General features: G+C 40.8%; 1 protein-coding gene across 4 annotated transcripts in view; it reads right to left on the bottom strand.

Moving 5' to 3' along the window:
- The window catches only part of GPRC5B (G protein-coupled receptor class C group 5 member B), a 52,531-nt gene that overhangs the window by 8,962 nt on the left and 26,265 nt on the right, over positions 1-17,304 (bottom strand). For 3 of the 4 annotated variants that reach the window (XM_029576423.1, XM_029576422.1, XM_029576420.1), the window contains 2 exons: positions 13,713-14,722; positions 8,805-8,917 (listed from right to left, as the gene is read on the bottom strand). In XM_029576423.1, the coding sequence (XP_029432283.1) occupies positions 8,805-8,917; positions 13,713-14,718 (1,119 nt within the window). In that variant the 5' untranslated portion in view covers positions 14,719-14,722. Of the gene's footprint in view, positions 1-1,207; positions 5,434-8,804; positions 8,918-13,712; positions 14,723-17,304 lie in introns of those variants that run through there. The other variant, XM_029576421.1, reaches the window with a different exon arrangement.

Raw genomic sequence — 17,304 nt, 5'->3', positions numbered from 1 at the left:
GCCGATTCAGAAGGACCTTGTCAAATTGGTGACTAAATGACCAAAACCCCAATCCCACCTTGAATTCTTACACTTTTTAGTCAGCCCATGCCCTCAACTTTAAATTTTCCTTTTGTCTTTGTACACTTTTTAGCTGGTTCCTGGCATGTTCCAGCTTTATATCTATTGGTGGTGTCCTGCACACGATTCTGGAAGGGATGAGCACAGCAGAATTCTTGTATACTAAGTAGAAAATGCTTTGCAAATGAAATGAAAATCAGAATGTAAAAGGGGAGCTCTTAATGATTGTTTGTTCTAACTATTAACCCCTCTCTTTGGCTACTACTGCTTTAAAACTTTGACAGTTGTCCGTAAACGGTTTTAGAAGTGGTGGCTGTGGTTTTTCCCCGACCTTGTGGTGAAGAGTTGGAAGCACTGTTGCCTTTCCCTGCCTGGCTCATGAAACCCTGCATGTCTTCATTTGTGTACAATAGCTTATTTTTAAAGGATTGCAAGATGTGGAAAGAACTCCCTGCACGAGAGCTTGTGTGAGGGTGCAATGAAAGGTATCTCAAGGATTCCAGGTAACAATTTTGGTGATAAATCTAGAATATATTTGCTAAACTACTGTACTACTACAATGTTAATTTTGAGAGAGAGAGACAGTCAAAACCTTTCCACATCCATCCACTGTGAGAACCATTTGGTATAGAGGAAATCCTTTGGTTTCTTAAATGAAGCAGTTATTTGATTTTTAGGTCCTCACTGTTCACTTTTCTAACTAAAATTAGTGTGAGGAACACCGCAGCAAAAATTGTGGAGTGTTCAAGGTATCTTCTTTCAGATTGGCTAACATTACTTTTAATCTGGGTTGTCTAAAATTCTGCTTTTGTCACTAGGACAAGTCTACAGTGTCTGGATCTAATGACCGAATATTGGAAGTACATTATATTACACTTTGCCATGATATGGCACCTTCCTCCAGAAAGGAGGCACAGTGGACACAATATAATTCTACTTGTCTTTTGGTTAATCAATGACCCTTTTTAAATGACTTGATTTAGCACATTCCTGTTACAGTCAGACAGAGCCCTAGCCTCCGTTAAGCTAAGGTCCAGTGCTGGGACTACAAGCTGAAATACAGCAGCAATGGTGTCAAAAGGTTGAGTAATACTTAGGTGTGAAGTTAATTTGGTTTATGGAGTCAAGTTACCACAAACATTGTAAGTAAATAGTAAACGCCTTTATTTTTGTTAAGAACAGCATTTTGAAAATAAAACATTTGCCCATGCTTTACATTCTTTTTCATTTTGAATTCATATATACAGCCATTATGGTACAGATTGATTGTCTTGAGATTCCTTCAGAGATCTACGTCCAGAGACAGCAGAATGAACAGACAACAGAACATGGAGAGGCATTATAAAAACAAAACATTAATACATTTAATAAATAGAACAAAATCTGAGCCTTTATCCATTCATACAAAGCACCTGCTGTGTGATCCTGAAAGCTGGTATCACTGTTAGATCATTTCGATACAAAAGCTACAATGCTCCCTTCTACACAGACTCTCAAGGCATCAAACCCAACAAACTGAGCTGTCTATGTGAACCAAACTCCAGAATTAGTTATTGTAGCTGTTCATCAATTTCAGTATTCTCCAGCCTTAGACATATGTAATACAGGAATCTGATGTCTTACATTTTTTTTAAATCTTTTGATCAGGTTTCACTGTATATTCAAACAGTAAGGGAAAGATTTCAGATGTCTGGTTTGGCTTTTTTTTCTTTAGGGTTAACGAAGGAAATAATCCCATTTCTTTAGTAAGGGACATGGTAGCTTTCAAAGAAAACAATACTAAGATTTGTGCTTCCACTATTGCAGTAAGTAATTTGGACACATGCTCAACATTCTAGGTCATTTATGGCAAAAAAAAAATAAGCCTCTACAATGGATTAACAGAGATGTAAGTGAACAAAAAAGGTGACATTTCCCCTTAAGCATGCCTCAGAATGTGGGACTCCCAATATCCCTTTAGGCAAGACAGAAGAGTTTGTTAGTTGAGTGAAGTTGTTCTTTCCTCTGAACTATTAGCAACCACTCTTATCTGTATTACTTTAATTAAAAACAGCAACTAGAAACTTAAGAACAGGATTAAAAACACAAACATTCTATTGCAGTCAGGATTTACCGTATACATATAAATACAAAAACCAACCATGTTTGCTATGATAATCTCCTATTTCCTCTGGATCTTTTGAAAGCATTGATGTTTGTAATTAGCATTTAAAAAAAACAAAAAACGTTTATTGGCAGAAGTTGCGGATGGGATTTAAAAAAATGTAAAGGATTCCAGTACTTATGGACATATTGCAAAGCTGTAAACGCTTGGTTGGTTGTGGGGTTTTTTTGAGCCCAGCAGTTTCCTCCTGCTCCCTTAGGCTTCCAGCTGAATCAGAACCAGGACTCTGTTGGGCTACAGTGCCATGAGCCTTCATTTGTAAATGCCCAGGGGTTTCTCATTTTATATCCCCTCACCGGGCCATTCATTGCAGCAATAGTCCTTGGCTGGAGGTCCTCTGGATCCCTGCAATCATGTTACTATTGTGTGACGACCAAGTCACCCTCTCCAAGGGCTGTGAATACTGCCCTACACGCATCCCCAGCTAGCCTGGGAAATGAATCAAGGTCCTCTGATGGGCAGTATGCAGCCTTTGCCAGTCCTAATATTGCTGGTTTTGACGTTGTTCTAGGTTTAAAATACGGACTCTATCTGCAGGCTCTAGCCTTCTGCTATCCAATTCCCTAATCTATTTATCTTCAGTTAATCAACATTATAGCTCTTTTTATAATACCAATTGCTCTAGAGTTACAACCATGGCAGTTCACTTTGATGCATGATTTATGACTGGCTGGGAGACAGTTATTACCTCTGCAGTTTAACATGGCTAGAATAGCTTTTGAAGTTTTAAGGCCATCTGGAAGCAGCAAACTGTGGCAAAAGTATCTGCCCCAAAATGGGTTTTGGATGCATCTTTTTAAATGATTTATTGACCTTTAATTGCATATAGTACTGCATACTGAAGCTATAGCCCAGTTTTGTATAGACAACAGCTTCCATGTGGGGGAGAGCTATGTTTATCAACAGCTTTTAAAAGATAAAGTTATAATTATTTAAAAAAAAAAATCCTATCGTTTCACATAGGTACTGACAAAATTGGTAATGCCAATTTTCTTGATAAATTGCTTTTATGATGCTGTTGAAGCTAGGGAGATGTGTAGATCAGAGTTTCCCTACCCTCTCCTGGAGGCACACCTATCCAGTTGGCTTTTCAGGATTGGCACAATGAATATGCAGGAGACAGATGTGCATATTTTGTAAATGTATCATATGTAAACTCATAAATGCATATTCATTGTGGCAATCCTGAAAACCCTTAACAGATTTTAAATTTAAATGCTTGGTGTCTACAGTTATGAATGAGTTCCTTTTATTTTAAAAATTTTAAAGGACCACCATAACATTGATCGGATATTTGTCTCATGTTTCTACCTCTTAACGGTCATCTTTAGTCGTCTGTCCAAAAAGCTTTTTTTTTTTTTACTTTAGCATATTTTCAATGCACATAAAAATGAATACATCCCCAAAAGGTAGGATGATGAAGATTCTATATAATATTTATGCTTCAATATTGAAAGTGTATTGTTCTATGATATTGACTGTATGCACTGTTGAGCCTATATCTGTAGCAGGGCTGAGCTGCTCCCCACTGACAGACTCAGAAAGCAACAGGACATTAAAAAGGATTCGTTGGTGAGAGGAGAAAGAGGCCAAGAACACAATGTGGATAAGGAAGGTCCTGCCAATAGCTTGTTCAGTTCCTTCTGTAAATTATTTTATGTGAAGCAATCAGAAGATGGAGAAGTTAAGCGGAGAAACTTTTGGACCAATATAGACTTCCTGCCCCTCACCTGGGTACATCATTACCTGGGTGAAACTTAGCCAGATGGGAGGGGTATGGATAACATTTATCCAGCTATTGCACACTAACCGGATAAACAGCCAAGTAAGTCTGCTCAGAAAAATTGCAGTCCTAGTGTTATCGGGGTAATTTTAGCCCACTATATTCGGCAGCAGACTTATCTGGCTAGGTGCTGCCGTGCATCCAGGTAACATTATCTAGGGAGCTTTCCTGCTGATTATCACCCTCTGAATGTTTCGATCTTTCTATCTTCTATACTCACTCAGCATTTTGCATGAAAACATTTCATTTTTCCTCTTCAGGATAGCAAGGAGTAATGTTGGCCAACCAATCCTGAGCCAGTGATGGTTTTCAAATGCTTAATGGTAAAAGAATGATGCGCTGCCAATGTGATGAAACCCATGGTAAAAAAATAAAATAAAATAATGGGCTTGCAATAATTTCTCTACCACCTAAAGAGAACAAAATCTGCCAAAAATTCTTCTACACCATGTTTCTCACCCCCCCCCCCCTTTTTCAAAACAAAACAAAATTCTCCACCAGGGAGATTCCACTAACTAGGCTGTAACACCTTTACGGGCACAGAAGGTTTTCCCCACATAGAAATGAGAGTACTGGATTCCTAATGTTGCTTTGAGTCTTGGCTGAAGCTACCGCACAAGCCATCGTCCCCGTGGACTGCAGGGTTATCAGACCGACGAGTAAGGCGTGAGACTGCATCAAGAGGGCATGCGAGAGGTGGAAGCCACGTGGCAGGAAATGAAGGGGGGTTTTTTTGCTTCCATTTTCGAAAGCCTTCTGCTCAAGGGAAGCTCCATCCATGAAGTATGATTGCACATGTTACAAAGGTCACTAGCGATTACTGTAATCTGGTAGATATGCCAAATGACATCAGGTCATTGCTTTTATGTAGATGCCACCAGTTAGTAAGGTTTGGCTGTGCAGATGAAAACATTATTTTACATCAGAAAGGCAAATGCCAGATTATGTCGCATAGCATTTGAAGCAATAGAAATATGACAAGTAGCAATGAACCTGCTTCTTTTCATTCTCTAGTGGCAATGGAGGCAAGGGAGGATTTTGCAAGCGAGCTAGAAACCAAAAGCAGACTTTGCCTGGCTTAGTACAGGTTGGTTATATCTTACATTAAAGGATTCAATACTGCTTCCACCTTAAAATGTCTCTGCTTTCAACTAAATTTCAGATTTCTTTTTACAAAGTTTGCCTTTTCTGCTTAGCTTAATCAGGTAAATGTAGGTCACATTTACATAAAAGCCTAGTATTATTCAGGATTTCCAGAACTCCTGGTTGTTCCTTGTCTTTGTTCTAATTTTTTTTTTTTCAATTGACTCCTCCCTCAGAAAGCATTGCCAGTGACTAAAATCTGCCATTTAGATTCTTAATCCCTGGGAGCTCTAGCTTTTCACCAGTGGTGTCTTCCAGTGTAACTTGGCGGAGCAGTTGGAATCTGGAAATAAGGATAACAAACCCATAACTAAGAATACTGTACTGGTCAGAGATCATTTCTTACTTAAGACATCATACTGCAGCATTAGCTTTAATTTATGGAGCAAAATACAGCAACATACCCTGCAATTGTTCTCTATACATTCACTCCATAGGGCTACAGCTCACAATAAGGGTGTGGTTATTTTTACAGTATAGTGTACTCTCTCTTATTGTTTAAATGTCTAATGACATATTTCTTATACCTCATTGTCTGGAAGGAAGGAAGGAAAGATTAAATAAGACATTGACAGTTCTCTGGGCGAGGACCTCAGAAACATGTCTGCAAGTTGTTCCCATCACGTGACATTCATGAGCCTCCCTTGTTTACAGAAGTCCTGGGAGCGCTAAGCCCGGACTCCCAAAAGCATGTAGGCTGTTTTTCATTCTAAGCAGCTCATGTTCATGCTTATTTATACTTGGCAACTGGTTTACATAAAATAAAAGCTATCCTAAGACTACAAGGATCCTATAACTGCCACTGTATAGTAAAAAAAAAAATAAAAAAATTTTCAATAAATTAACTAATTTACTAAGAATTTTTCTCATAGACATAATAACTCAGGCCCATAGTTTGTCTTTGTTATTTACCCAGCCATACTCTACAGTTATGAAATGTCTTAATCCAGAAACAAAATGTGAAATGGCCCTGCTAATTCCCAGTCCCAAGAACTGGAATTTACTGATGCAATTCTGGTTGGTTTCTCCTCCACCGTCTTATACTCAAATCAAACTGTAGTAGGATCTGTCCACTGCCAAGTACAGGACCGATGATGCCAAGGCTCCAGCCTTGGGGGTTCAGTTCATGATTATTTTGTTTTAATTGAAAGAGAACGTCACACCCAGAGGAATAAAGGAGATAGAAGTCTATTAAAAGATAAAACTACAACCATTTTACTTGGCGAGGGTAAAGCCGCACAAATTTTCTGTCCAATGGAGAAGGAGCCAAAAAAGTTAACAGAGAATATCATTACCCTGAAGTTACAGTGGGATCCTGTATTATAAATAGACCAATTTGACCACACAAACCAAACGACTAGTAAACACAGTCGCTACTAGAGCAGACTCCTAGTCACCATGTTACATTACATCTGATAGTCATTAAAAAAACCAAACAAACAAAAAAACAAACACACAGGAACAGAACTCCAGTCCTTAGGGCTGCAAACCAGTCTGCTTTTCAGTCTCTCTCTAATGAATATGCATGGCAGAGATTCGCAGACACACTGCTTCAGCTGCATACAAATCTCTCATGCATATTTAGTAGGGATTATCTGGAAAACCAGACTCATTTACAGCCCTTGAGGACCAGAGTTAGACATCCTGCTCCACCCCATCCCCACGCCATGCAGTCTTCTGTATAAATGGGGATCTTTGAATATGAAGGCCACACTTGTCTTGCTTCCAAGCGTATGTGAAGAAAGCAAGAACAGACTCCGATGCAACTGACAGAGCTAGCTTCATGCAGATTATATGTCTCTTAGACATAAAGCATGGTATACACAACAAAATGATTGCACTAGATAAGTCTGGTGCAGCTGGAAATTTAAAGTGCTGCAGTATGCATGTTAGGGATAAGAAAATTAACTTCTGCCTCTGACAGGTCAAGAGAGTACTTCTGACGTCCATATTAGCTAATGAGGTATTAATATTAGTTGCTAGAATCCCCCACATACAGGGATCCTTTCCCTTCATTGTGGCCAAGGCAAAATATTGTGTGGATAGGAGGATCCTTAGTGAATGCCTTTTTTTGTTAGCCAAAAGAAAATAAAAAATATTTCAGCTGTTACAGCAAACATTGTGTGAGTTGTAAAGCTGTAATTTGAAAAGTAAACAAGATAGTGTATCTAATCTACTTGAAAAAAATAAAGGAAATCCTGTTAGCCACTAATTCTGGGTTTGCTTTTTAACAGTTTAATGCAATTTGAACTGATTTAACCCTAATAAAAAGACATCAACATACCACATTCTTTCTGCAGTTTGTTTTTCAATATGCAAGCTACAGTATGGAATTGACATATGATTAACAGAGGAAAACCTGCAATTTACACACATGTAGACTAGCACACGTGGAACTGAGGAAGCATAGTGCATGAAGACAAACATGATTGTGAGACTTCCCAGTTGTGGACCATGAAAAGTATTCAGACTGCTGACTCTTTACCCAGCTCCAGTTATTCTAAAATATCTTTTAATATGAGAGGAAGTACTGTGCAGAGGAAAAGGCACATATGAAAGCATTTAGCGGGGATGAGAGAAATCCCCTTTGTATCCATGGTAGGAGGGACTGATACGGGTTAATTGGCTTCAGAACATCTCAAAAGCTTCCAGTTTGAGGTTGGATTAGATCTGCTTGACCCGAATGGGAAAAGTTATTGAAAACCTCAATCAATAACAAGCATTTGACCTTTCATTCCTCAATCAACGATAGATCCAGGCTAAAGTCAATTATAACTCGACCTTGTTCAGTTTCAATGAACTAGGCTATAACATGACTTGGGAAATCCTGAGTCAGAATGCATGCCTGATCAGTTATAAATATATTAATATTAGTTATAATCCACTCTTCATCACATCCAGAGCAGAGAACAGTTGACGTGCCCATCCCTATCTATATTCATAGACTGGGTTCAACCAGTGTCTGGTTGGTAGAGATGACAAAGTGTTTGAATTGGGTTTTGCTGCCAAAGTTCAGCCATGAATGGGCAATATAATTCAGTTATCTATCAAACAGTTTCTTCAGGTTGCACTCTGCACGGTGTGGTGCTTATGCTACTCTTGACAAATTGCACATTTCTCACAGAATGTTAGAGATGTTCACTGGACAAGCACAACGCAGTATCTACAATAAACTGCTTAGTCACACCTAGTAATTTCTAGATACATTGAAGACACCATCCAGAGAGGATGCTGAATTTGTAGCATCAGCAGGCATTTTGATACAATTGTGCTACCAAGCAATTAACTTAAAAATATTACTTAACATTATATTCTATAACCTCTAGAACAGTGATTGTGAACCTTGTCCTAGGGGCACACTTAGCCAGTCAGGGTTTCAGGATATCCACAATGAATAAGCATAAGATGTATGTGAATCTATCTTATGCTTATTCATTGTGGATATCCTGAAACCCTGACTGGCTAGGTGTGCCCCTAGGACTGGGCTGAGAAGCATGGTTCTAGAAAGCGATATTAGATGCATTGTAGGCAGACACTATTTATGGACAATTGTGTCATATCATGATTACTAAAAAAAAAAAAAAAAAAAAAAAAAAGCAAGCAAGCAGTTTAAATGCAGATCATTACAATAAATTGTCACATTTGGATACTTACAGTGCCACCGTTCAGCACAACAGCCATTTCAGTGGGTTGGTATACATTGCTTCGAAAGGGAATACCAGGTCTATTTCCCAAGCTGCCATTACGAAATCCTGCAGTTCTCAAAGCTGTGATAAAATAAAAAATAAGTTATGGAAAAAGCCATAAAGACATAAAATAGAATATTGTGATTCAATTTGGGCTTTGGGAACTGCACTGCACATTCAAGATTATTGAAAGCCTGTCATTGAATGGTTTTGCCATTTGTGTGCCTAGGGTTAAGTTTCATAGGTTGTTTTTCAGCCTCAGAGGCCTTGTTGCTCTTTGTGGGTCTTATCCAAGAAAGGCTAAAAAAAAACAGCCATCCTGAGTGGGCTTAGCAGCTCATCTAAGGACCATCGAGGACCAAAGAATCAAGCCCTGGGGGTATGCAAACTAAAAAAACCAACTTACCAAGGAAATAACCTTTTTGAAAACAATATTTACTCCCAGATGCATAGTTCCTAATAAGACCAACACACAGTTGTAGCAGACTGCCTTGTTGAAATGCTGCTGTAATTTATTCAATTAGTGTCTATGCGTGGGTGTAAAAAAGTTACTGACTAATGAATTGTGCAGTTTCATACAGCCCATTTATTGCAGGAGCTCTCTCAGCACTTCTAAAGCATTCATTCATAGGAGCAAAAGACATTCTACTTCTCATTCCAGAGCAGGCCATTGAAAAGGTCCTTCATTCACTAGAAAGGCACTACTTAGAGTCTATGGATGCTCTGAATATGATAAGTCCATAATATTGTCTAGTGTTTCCAAGGTTCATCTCACAGAGGTACAATTCTTGGCATTACAGATGCAATCTGTTTCTACTAAATATTTTATCCCCAGATGTTAGGGGGTTGATTCACCCAAATTCAGGACTTAGAAATATATTTGTCTACTTACTATATTGAGTTAATAAATCTGTTATATTGTTTGTATATCATGGTTATGTTCTCGGTCCCTCTTTGACCAGTTATGTGTTATGCTGTATAAGGCAAAGGATATACAATGAGTAATAACGTGAGAGAGAGAGACACACAAACAAGCAAAAGCAGCTTCCCTGTGGAAAACAGAGCTGGTATGTATACCTATTGTATAATGTGATATAGGCATTAGGTAGCTTCCCTGGCCCAGACTTGCACCAGCCTCGAGCAGGATAAACATTTGTGCTCCGAGGACTCTGGGAAGTAACTAGAAAAGGCATGTGTTTGGGCGAACAGATCTTGGTGCTCATGTCTGTGGGCGCATGGAGTGTGGTAGTGGAATGTCTACAGTGGCTCCCCCGGTGCAAACCAGATAGCTCTTTTCAAGATGTTCTGAATATATTTTTATAAGTTATTCATTCAAAATCTGATGCAAACATCTTGCTATTTGCCCACCAAAAGGAAAAATAATATTGGGTGATTCAAGCCTTAAGTCTGATTGAGATGCAAGACTAACTTAGACGAGTACTGGTCAGTCACTAGAAGGGCCAATCTGTTTACATCTGTAAAACGAAACAAGAACCACCAGAACTAAATAAACACTTAACGGCAGCATAAAATGGTTTCTCAAAAAACTTTAAGGCATGGTTCTTTTTAAGCATGGTTTCAGTAATCCTGAGATCGTCTCATTTTAAAGGGAAAGATTTAAAAGGAAGTGTTTCGTTTACCATCCAGGCAGTGTCGTTCATTGAGCCCAAAGGTATTTTAAGCAATTTGAAGATCTTCTCCAGACTCTTGGCTGCACGTGTCAGAAGTAATTTGTGTTCTTTTCCCAGAGCAAATAAGGATATGACCTTGTAACGGGGCTGCACAGCTTAAAGAGCAGAGCTCTGTATTAGGAGATGCAGGGAGAAAACTCATCGCATGCTTTTAAGAAATGAAAGGATTTCCTGTGCCTGTTCAACATGAACCATTAGATTTCAAGTCCCCAGTAGCTGACATTCCACATTACTCAGAAATATTAACAGAGTGGAGTACATCTTAAGTTTCTCTCAAATAATTTATACAGTTTGGACTCTTTATTGGTTGCTCTCTTTCAGCTGAGCGCTATTCCAATGACAGCATAGGGTGCGCTACACTCGAGAGAATTCAGAAGGGGGATTTTAAAAAAGCCGACCCCAACATGGCTAAATGCATTAATGTTCTTTTTCAAAACAGAGCACAAAACCGGACAATTTACTGTTCTAGCCATTCAGAAAAAGAATTTTACTCTACTGTTGCCAAATTCTCAGTTTGGGCTGCCTGAAAAATGACTGAAAATTTGGAATTATCCAATTTGCTAAGAAATATTGTTGCTTCATAAAAAGGATACAACAGACGAGGCACAAGCTATAGTGCCTCTTCAGAGTATTACAAGTTAGTGGACTCAAAAAGGGATGAACTGGAAAAGCTCCCAGAGGGTGGACAGCCCTGTGACACGCACTAACTTCGCCCCCCTTCTCAGGGAGGAACGAGAATCTGGGGATGCAGGTAAGAAAACAAATAAAAAAATTGGAGACCTGACAATGCACATGAGGAGTGGTGGCTTGTGTGCCCTGGATCTCTGGGCATATCATGCACCAGGTTAGCTTTTATTGATGCAAGTTGTTTAATGAATGTTATATTCTCTCCTGAAGATCCCTGTCAAAGCCTTTTGGTTTAGTGTATGCCTCAATGTGCTTTATTTCTATTGATTTCTTAAGGCCTGATTCATCAAGGTCTTTTCCCATAGACACAGAATTGGAGAAAAGCTTTAGTGAATCAAGCCCTTAGTTTAAAAAAGAAAGACATCACTTTTCTTTTTAAATTATTTAAGATTTAGTTTAAATACAAATCAGCTGAACATCAAAATACAAATATTATTAAAATGTTCAGAACTAAGCAATATCACTTAAATCCTAGGAACTGCACCAAATGTGGGTCATGCAGCAAGAGAGTGACCCTAAGCATTCAAATAAGTCTACTGAGGCATGGCTGAAGAGGAGGAGATTTTGTGTTTTTGATTGGCCAAATCAAAGTCCTGATCTAAACATTATTGAAATGTGGCAAGACCTGAGGGCAAGGTGTTTATGCAAGGAAGCCTTCAAATGAGAAGAATAAGACAAAATTCCTCAGAAGCGACATGAGAGATTGATCAAGAGTTACAGGAAGTGTTTAGTTTAAGCTATGGTTTTTCAAGGCGATGCCACCAATTATTTAATAAAGGGTTCACATACTTTTTCACACAAGGGATACTTATTGCTGAATAATCAAAATATATCCTTGTGTGTCGGAGGTATTTCTTCAGAGGGGTTAGATTAGAATGTAATCATGTTTTGAGTAAAAACTGTGCTCAGATACAGACCATTCTAGGTGATTCACAAACATTTTCTTAACACTATATGTTCTCCTTCAGCAATGTCTGAATATTACTTTCTGTTGGTGCAAACAACCAACCAACCAAAGAGCAGTTGTGTAAGGGACTTCTCAAGGAAGCCTGCTGGAAAGAAGCAGGCTGGGCATAGCTTCTAGAAACTTTGACAAAAGTTTTCCGTGCCAGGATCCATCAGAAGAGGTCACCCACATGTGAGGACTAACATCCTGCTTTTTCTAGGAGAAGCATAATTACTGCCTACAGTGCAGGGGGCTTGAGTAGTTTTTGCAATATGAATACACCACAAAGGCGTGCAGAAACATTTGGTTTCTATGCTGAAGAATTTATATATCCTAAAGTTAAATAGCCCTAGGATATGGAAAAAATGCTAAACACAATAAAGTCAGCTTTCAAAAGAACATGAAACCGAGAAGTTATCAGGGATAAACGTCCCACTGAATATCCTCACAAACTTACCTGGCTATTCCTACTCAGATAACTTTGATACTTAACCGGCTTGGTTTAAAAATTGCCAGGAAGGTTTCAAACTTATCCGGGCAGGAGTAGCCAGATAAGAATTTTACTTTAACCTGACTATATTCAAAGAACACAGCTGGTTGAATGGCGAGAAAAAAAAAAGCAGGCACCGAACTCCTGGGCCGCAATAAAGGATTTGGGCGGGAGGGTTAGAACTGGGTCGATGGGAGGGCTGCATTTCTGCAGGGAGCCCACAACCATTTCTATTTTGGGCGGGGGGGGGGGGGGGGGGGGGGGGGGGGGCTTGGGCCAGCAGTTAAGGTTAACGATATCCAGGTCTACATTCCTGCATAAAACTTTAACCTTGCTGTTTGCCACATCTTGAATTAACCTAATACGTTATTCAGCTAACTTAACTCCTCCCCAGAAGATCCCCCCCCCCACCCCCTCACATATCCAGTTACATTTTATTTGGGAAAACGACTAAAATTTATCTGGGTAAGGGCTGATGAGATTCAAAATTCTGCATTTGTCCCAATAAATGCCTTTGAATGTTGACCTTGGTGCTGTTAAACAGCATGATGTATGTTGTGCATCACTGAGGACTCAGCCCCAAGCGAATAAAAAATAAAATAAATAATGGCGTATTCTGTAGCCTAAAGACATCTCCACAAATCCCCAAAGAAACTGCGTGTATTTTTTTTTTTTTTACCAGACTTCATCCCAAGTTTCAAAGATTATTCTTCCTCCCTGGAAATAGGCCGTGGATACAAAGGACGTGCAGTCATTTTTCACCTGCTTTTGGTGTGGGTAGAGTTTTGCTAGGAAAAGTCCGCATGCAGATTTGAAAATGCCATTTACCCACATAAATTTCCTCCCCCGACCTAAGCTCCTACCCCTTTCCCCCAGCATGCTTCCTCTCAAGGCGTCTATAACTACACACTAGCCGCTTTAAGGCAATTTTAGACAACTTCTTCACACAAAGGAAATCACTTAATCACCTCCTTAAATTCAGCTTCCTAAGGCATTAAAATCACTCTTGCCAATCCGCGTTTCCAAGGAGGACACATGCAACTTTAACATTTCCTACTTTACCTGCATTATGTTCATCCATGGAAAAGGCCTTGTTTTCCATGTAGCTTCGTGGAAGTTGTACGTCTTCCTCAAAGGGAGTTTCACGCATTCGGGGTTGCGATGTATCAAAATAATTGGGTGAACTTTCTTGCTGAGATGGAAAAATAGTGCAGTGAACTTCTACGATAGCATGGAAGATCAGAAATACCCAGCCATTGGAGACCAATGCAATTGCCAGAGTGGGGTCAGACCATTTGTCTTTTTTCTCCAGTTCATTATTACCGTAGAGATACATGGTCAACCACGCAGCCCAAATTAAAATGGAAAGAAAAGCCGTTATGATGAGGCACGCTCCATTTTTCTTCCACTTCTTAAACTTTCCGCAGAGCGTAAAAAGAGACAAAGCCAAGGTGGCCACCATTAAAAACATTACATAAATCAAAACCATGGCAAAATCCATTGGCTCATAATTGCAGGCTAATTTCTTGTCCCTGACAACCGTCAGTATTAGCCACTCTGTAGCAATGATGACTTGAACCAGCATAAGGCAAATTGCCATTCCAGATAGATGCCAGCCAGATGGGCTTTTTCCATGCCGGACTAGCCTATGAAGTCTCCAGGCCTGAGTCAGCAAGCATGAGAAGCACAATGCAAAGAGAACACCCCACACAAACCTCCTAGCAGAGCAGATGCTCTCATCTTCCTGTATGATGAATGCAAAGACCAGCCCAAATAGTCCCAAAGTCCCGAACAGAAAGAGGAAGTGAATGCCAAGTGGACTTTTCTTCTCTTTGTCTTTAACGAAGGGAAGTCGAACCAGCAGAATCAGCATCAACAGTAAGGTAGTCAGCACTCCCGCTCCTGAAACAGACTCCAAGACTATGCCCCAGATGGCATCCAGATCACACAGATAGATGTACTGTGGAAAGATATCCAGTCCGCACCCTCTGGATGTACTGGAATTCTCAGAGGAGCCACCACCGATCACAAAGAGTAGGAGAAAGACAGCGGCTGGGTGAGTTTTCATTTTTCTGAGTGAGGGAAAAGAAACATGAAAAACTGTTAATTTCATAACAGGAACTTTTGCAGAGACTTCACTGTATCACTCATTATCAACTTCCAGTGCATGTATCATATAAGAACATAAATTGCCATGCTGGGTCAGAACAAGGGGCCATCAAGCCCAGCATCCTGTTTCCAACAGAGGCCAAACCAGGCCACAAGAACCTGGCAATTATCCAAACACTAAGAAGATCCCATGCTACTGATGCAATTAATAGCAGTGCCTATTCCCTAAGTAAACTTGATTAATAGCCGTTAATGGACTTCTCCTCCAAAAACTTATCCAAACCTTTTTTGAACCCAGCTACACTAACTGCACTAACCACATCCTCTAGCAACAAATTCCAGAACTTAATTGTGCATTGAATGAAAAAGAATTTTCTCCAATTAGTCTTAAATGTGCTACTTGCTAACTTCATGGAATGCCCCCTAGTCTTATTATTCGAAAGTGTAAATAACCAATTCACATCTACTTGTTCAAGACCTCTCATGATCTTAAAGACCTCTTTCATATCCCCCTCTCAATCAATAAGCTAGAAGTCTTCCCTTTACTGGGGTTACTAGGGATGTGAATCGTTTTAGGACGATTAAAATTATCGTCCGATAATTTTAATATCGTCTTAAACCGTTATGGAACACAATACAATAGAGATTCTAACGATTTATCGTTATAAATCGTTAGAATCGTGAGCCGGCACACTAAAACCCCCTAAAACCCACCCCCGACCCTTTAAATTAAATCCCCCACCCTCCCGAACCCCCCCCCCCAATGACTTAAATAACCTGCGGGTCCAGCGGCGGTCCGGAACGGCAGCGGTCCGGAACGGGCTCCTGCTACTGAATCTTGTTGTCTTCAGCCGGCGCCATTTTCCAAAATGGCGCCGAAAAATGGCGGCGGCCATAGACGAACACGATTGGACGGCAGGAGGTCCTTCCGGACCCCCGCTGGACTTTTGGCAAGTCTTGTGGGGGTCAGGAGGCCCCCCCCAAGCTGGCCAAAAGTTCCTGGAGGTCCAGCGGGGGTCAGGGAGCGATTTCCCGCCGCAAATCGTTTTCGTACGGAAAATGGCGCCGGCAGGAGATCGACTGCAGGAGGTCGTTCAGCGAGGGTTCCGGCGCCTCGCTGAATGACCTCCTGCAGTCGATCTCCTGCCGGCGCCATTTTCCGTACGAAAACGATTCGCGGCGGGAAATCGCTCCCTGACCCCCGCTGGACCTCCAGGAACTTTTGGCCAGCTTGGGGGGGGCCTCCTGACCCCCACAAGACTTGCCAAAAGTCCAGCGGGGGTCCGGAAGGACCTCCTGCCGTCCAATCGTGTTCGTCTATGGCCGCCGCCATTTTTCGGCGCCATTTTGGAAAATGGCGCCGGCTGAAGACAACAAGATTCAGTAGCAGGAGCCCATTCCGGACCGCTGCCGTTCCGGACCGCCGCTGGACCCGCAGGTTATTTAAGTCATTTGGGGGGGGGGGTTCGGGAGGGTGGGGGATTTAATTTAAAGGGTCGGGGGTGGGTTTTAGGGGGTTTTAATGTGCCGGTTTTGCGTTTTTCGTTTTTTTGATTTTTCACGATATTTTACCCCCCCAAACGGCAACAATACGATTCCCTCCCCCTCCCAGCCGAAATCGATCGTTAAGACGATCGAGGACACGATTCACATCCCTAGGGGTTACTATTCAGTTCAAAATGTTTTATTATGCAGCACAAGTAACAAGTGAGTCCTGCTCTTGTCAGATGGGTCGGTTCTTTCAGAGCTTTGCATTTGCCAATCAGCCCCCTTCCAGGCACCAATTCATCTATCGATATCACAAGTGAAGGGTAGTAACGCAGCAATTATCCTCATGCTTTGTCTTCTGGAAATTTAAGAAAGAAGTCAAAGCAATCTTGGAAAACGTCCACTGTTTTATTTACAAACTGAAACTGCAAACTTCAATTTGTGATTGTTTCTATGTACACCTTCCATCTGTATCCCATAAATTAGATTTGGCATGATTATATATAAAAGGTACAAAACTACAAAAGGTAGGTAAAAACTCAACTATATTAAACATGAAGGAATCACATGTGTTACAATCATATTTTAAACATCTTTAATTAACAAAAAATTTAAAAACGTCTCATAATTGCACATAATCACAGTACAGTGGAGATACATATCCCAAATTGGTTGACAAACTTTAAAGCAGATAAAGAATTTTCTTAATGCTTAAATACATTCCTGCTAGAAGGAAGGGCCAGAGGAGTCCAGTCTCTGAGGCCTGCGATAATGCGGGCGCCAGGCTGGCTCCTCCCTTCAGGCAACGCGGTTTTCGGGTGCGGGGGGGGGGGGGGGGAGGATGGACATTCGGGGGAACGGGGGGGCAGAAGCACCTTATTTTTATTTGAATCAGTGCACTGGGGACGCCTTATCGGGTCCTGATTGATCACCCCCCAGTGCACCAAGGGATTGCATGCCGAAGGCGTGGGAGGGATATAAAAAGGGGGTGTTCCCTTGTGCGCTGCCCCCCTTTTTCCCCTGCTCAGCCGTGTTGTTCCCTCCCGCCCTCTTTCTT

This window comes from Rhinatrema bivittatum, chromosome 14, assembly GCF_901001135.1.
Source record: "Rhinatrema bivittatum chromosome 14, aRhiBiv1.1, whole genome shotgun sequence".
Taxonomy (NCBI): domain Eukaryota; kingdom Metazoa; phylum Chordata; class Amphibia; order Gymnophiona; family Rhinatrematidae; genus Rhinatrema; species Rhinatrema bivittatum.
The sequence above is the reverse complement of the archived record's forward strand: the minus strand, read 5'-3'. Positions and strand labels throughout refer to the sequence as shown.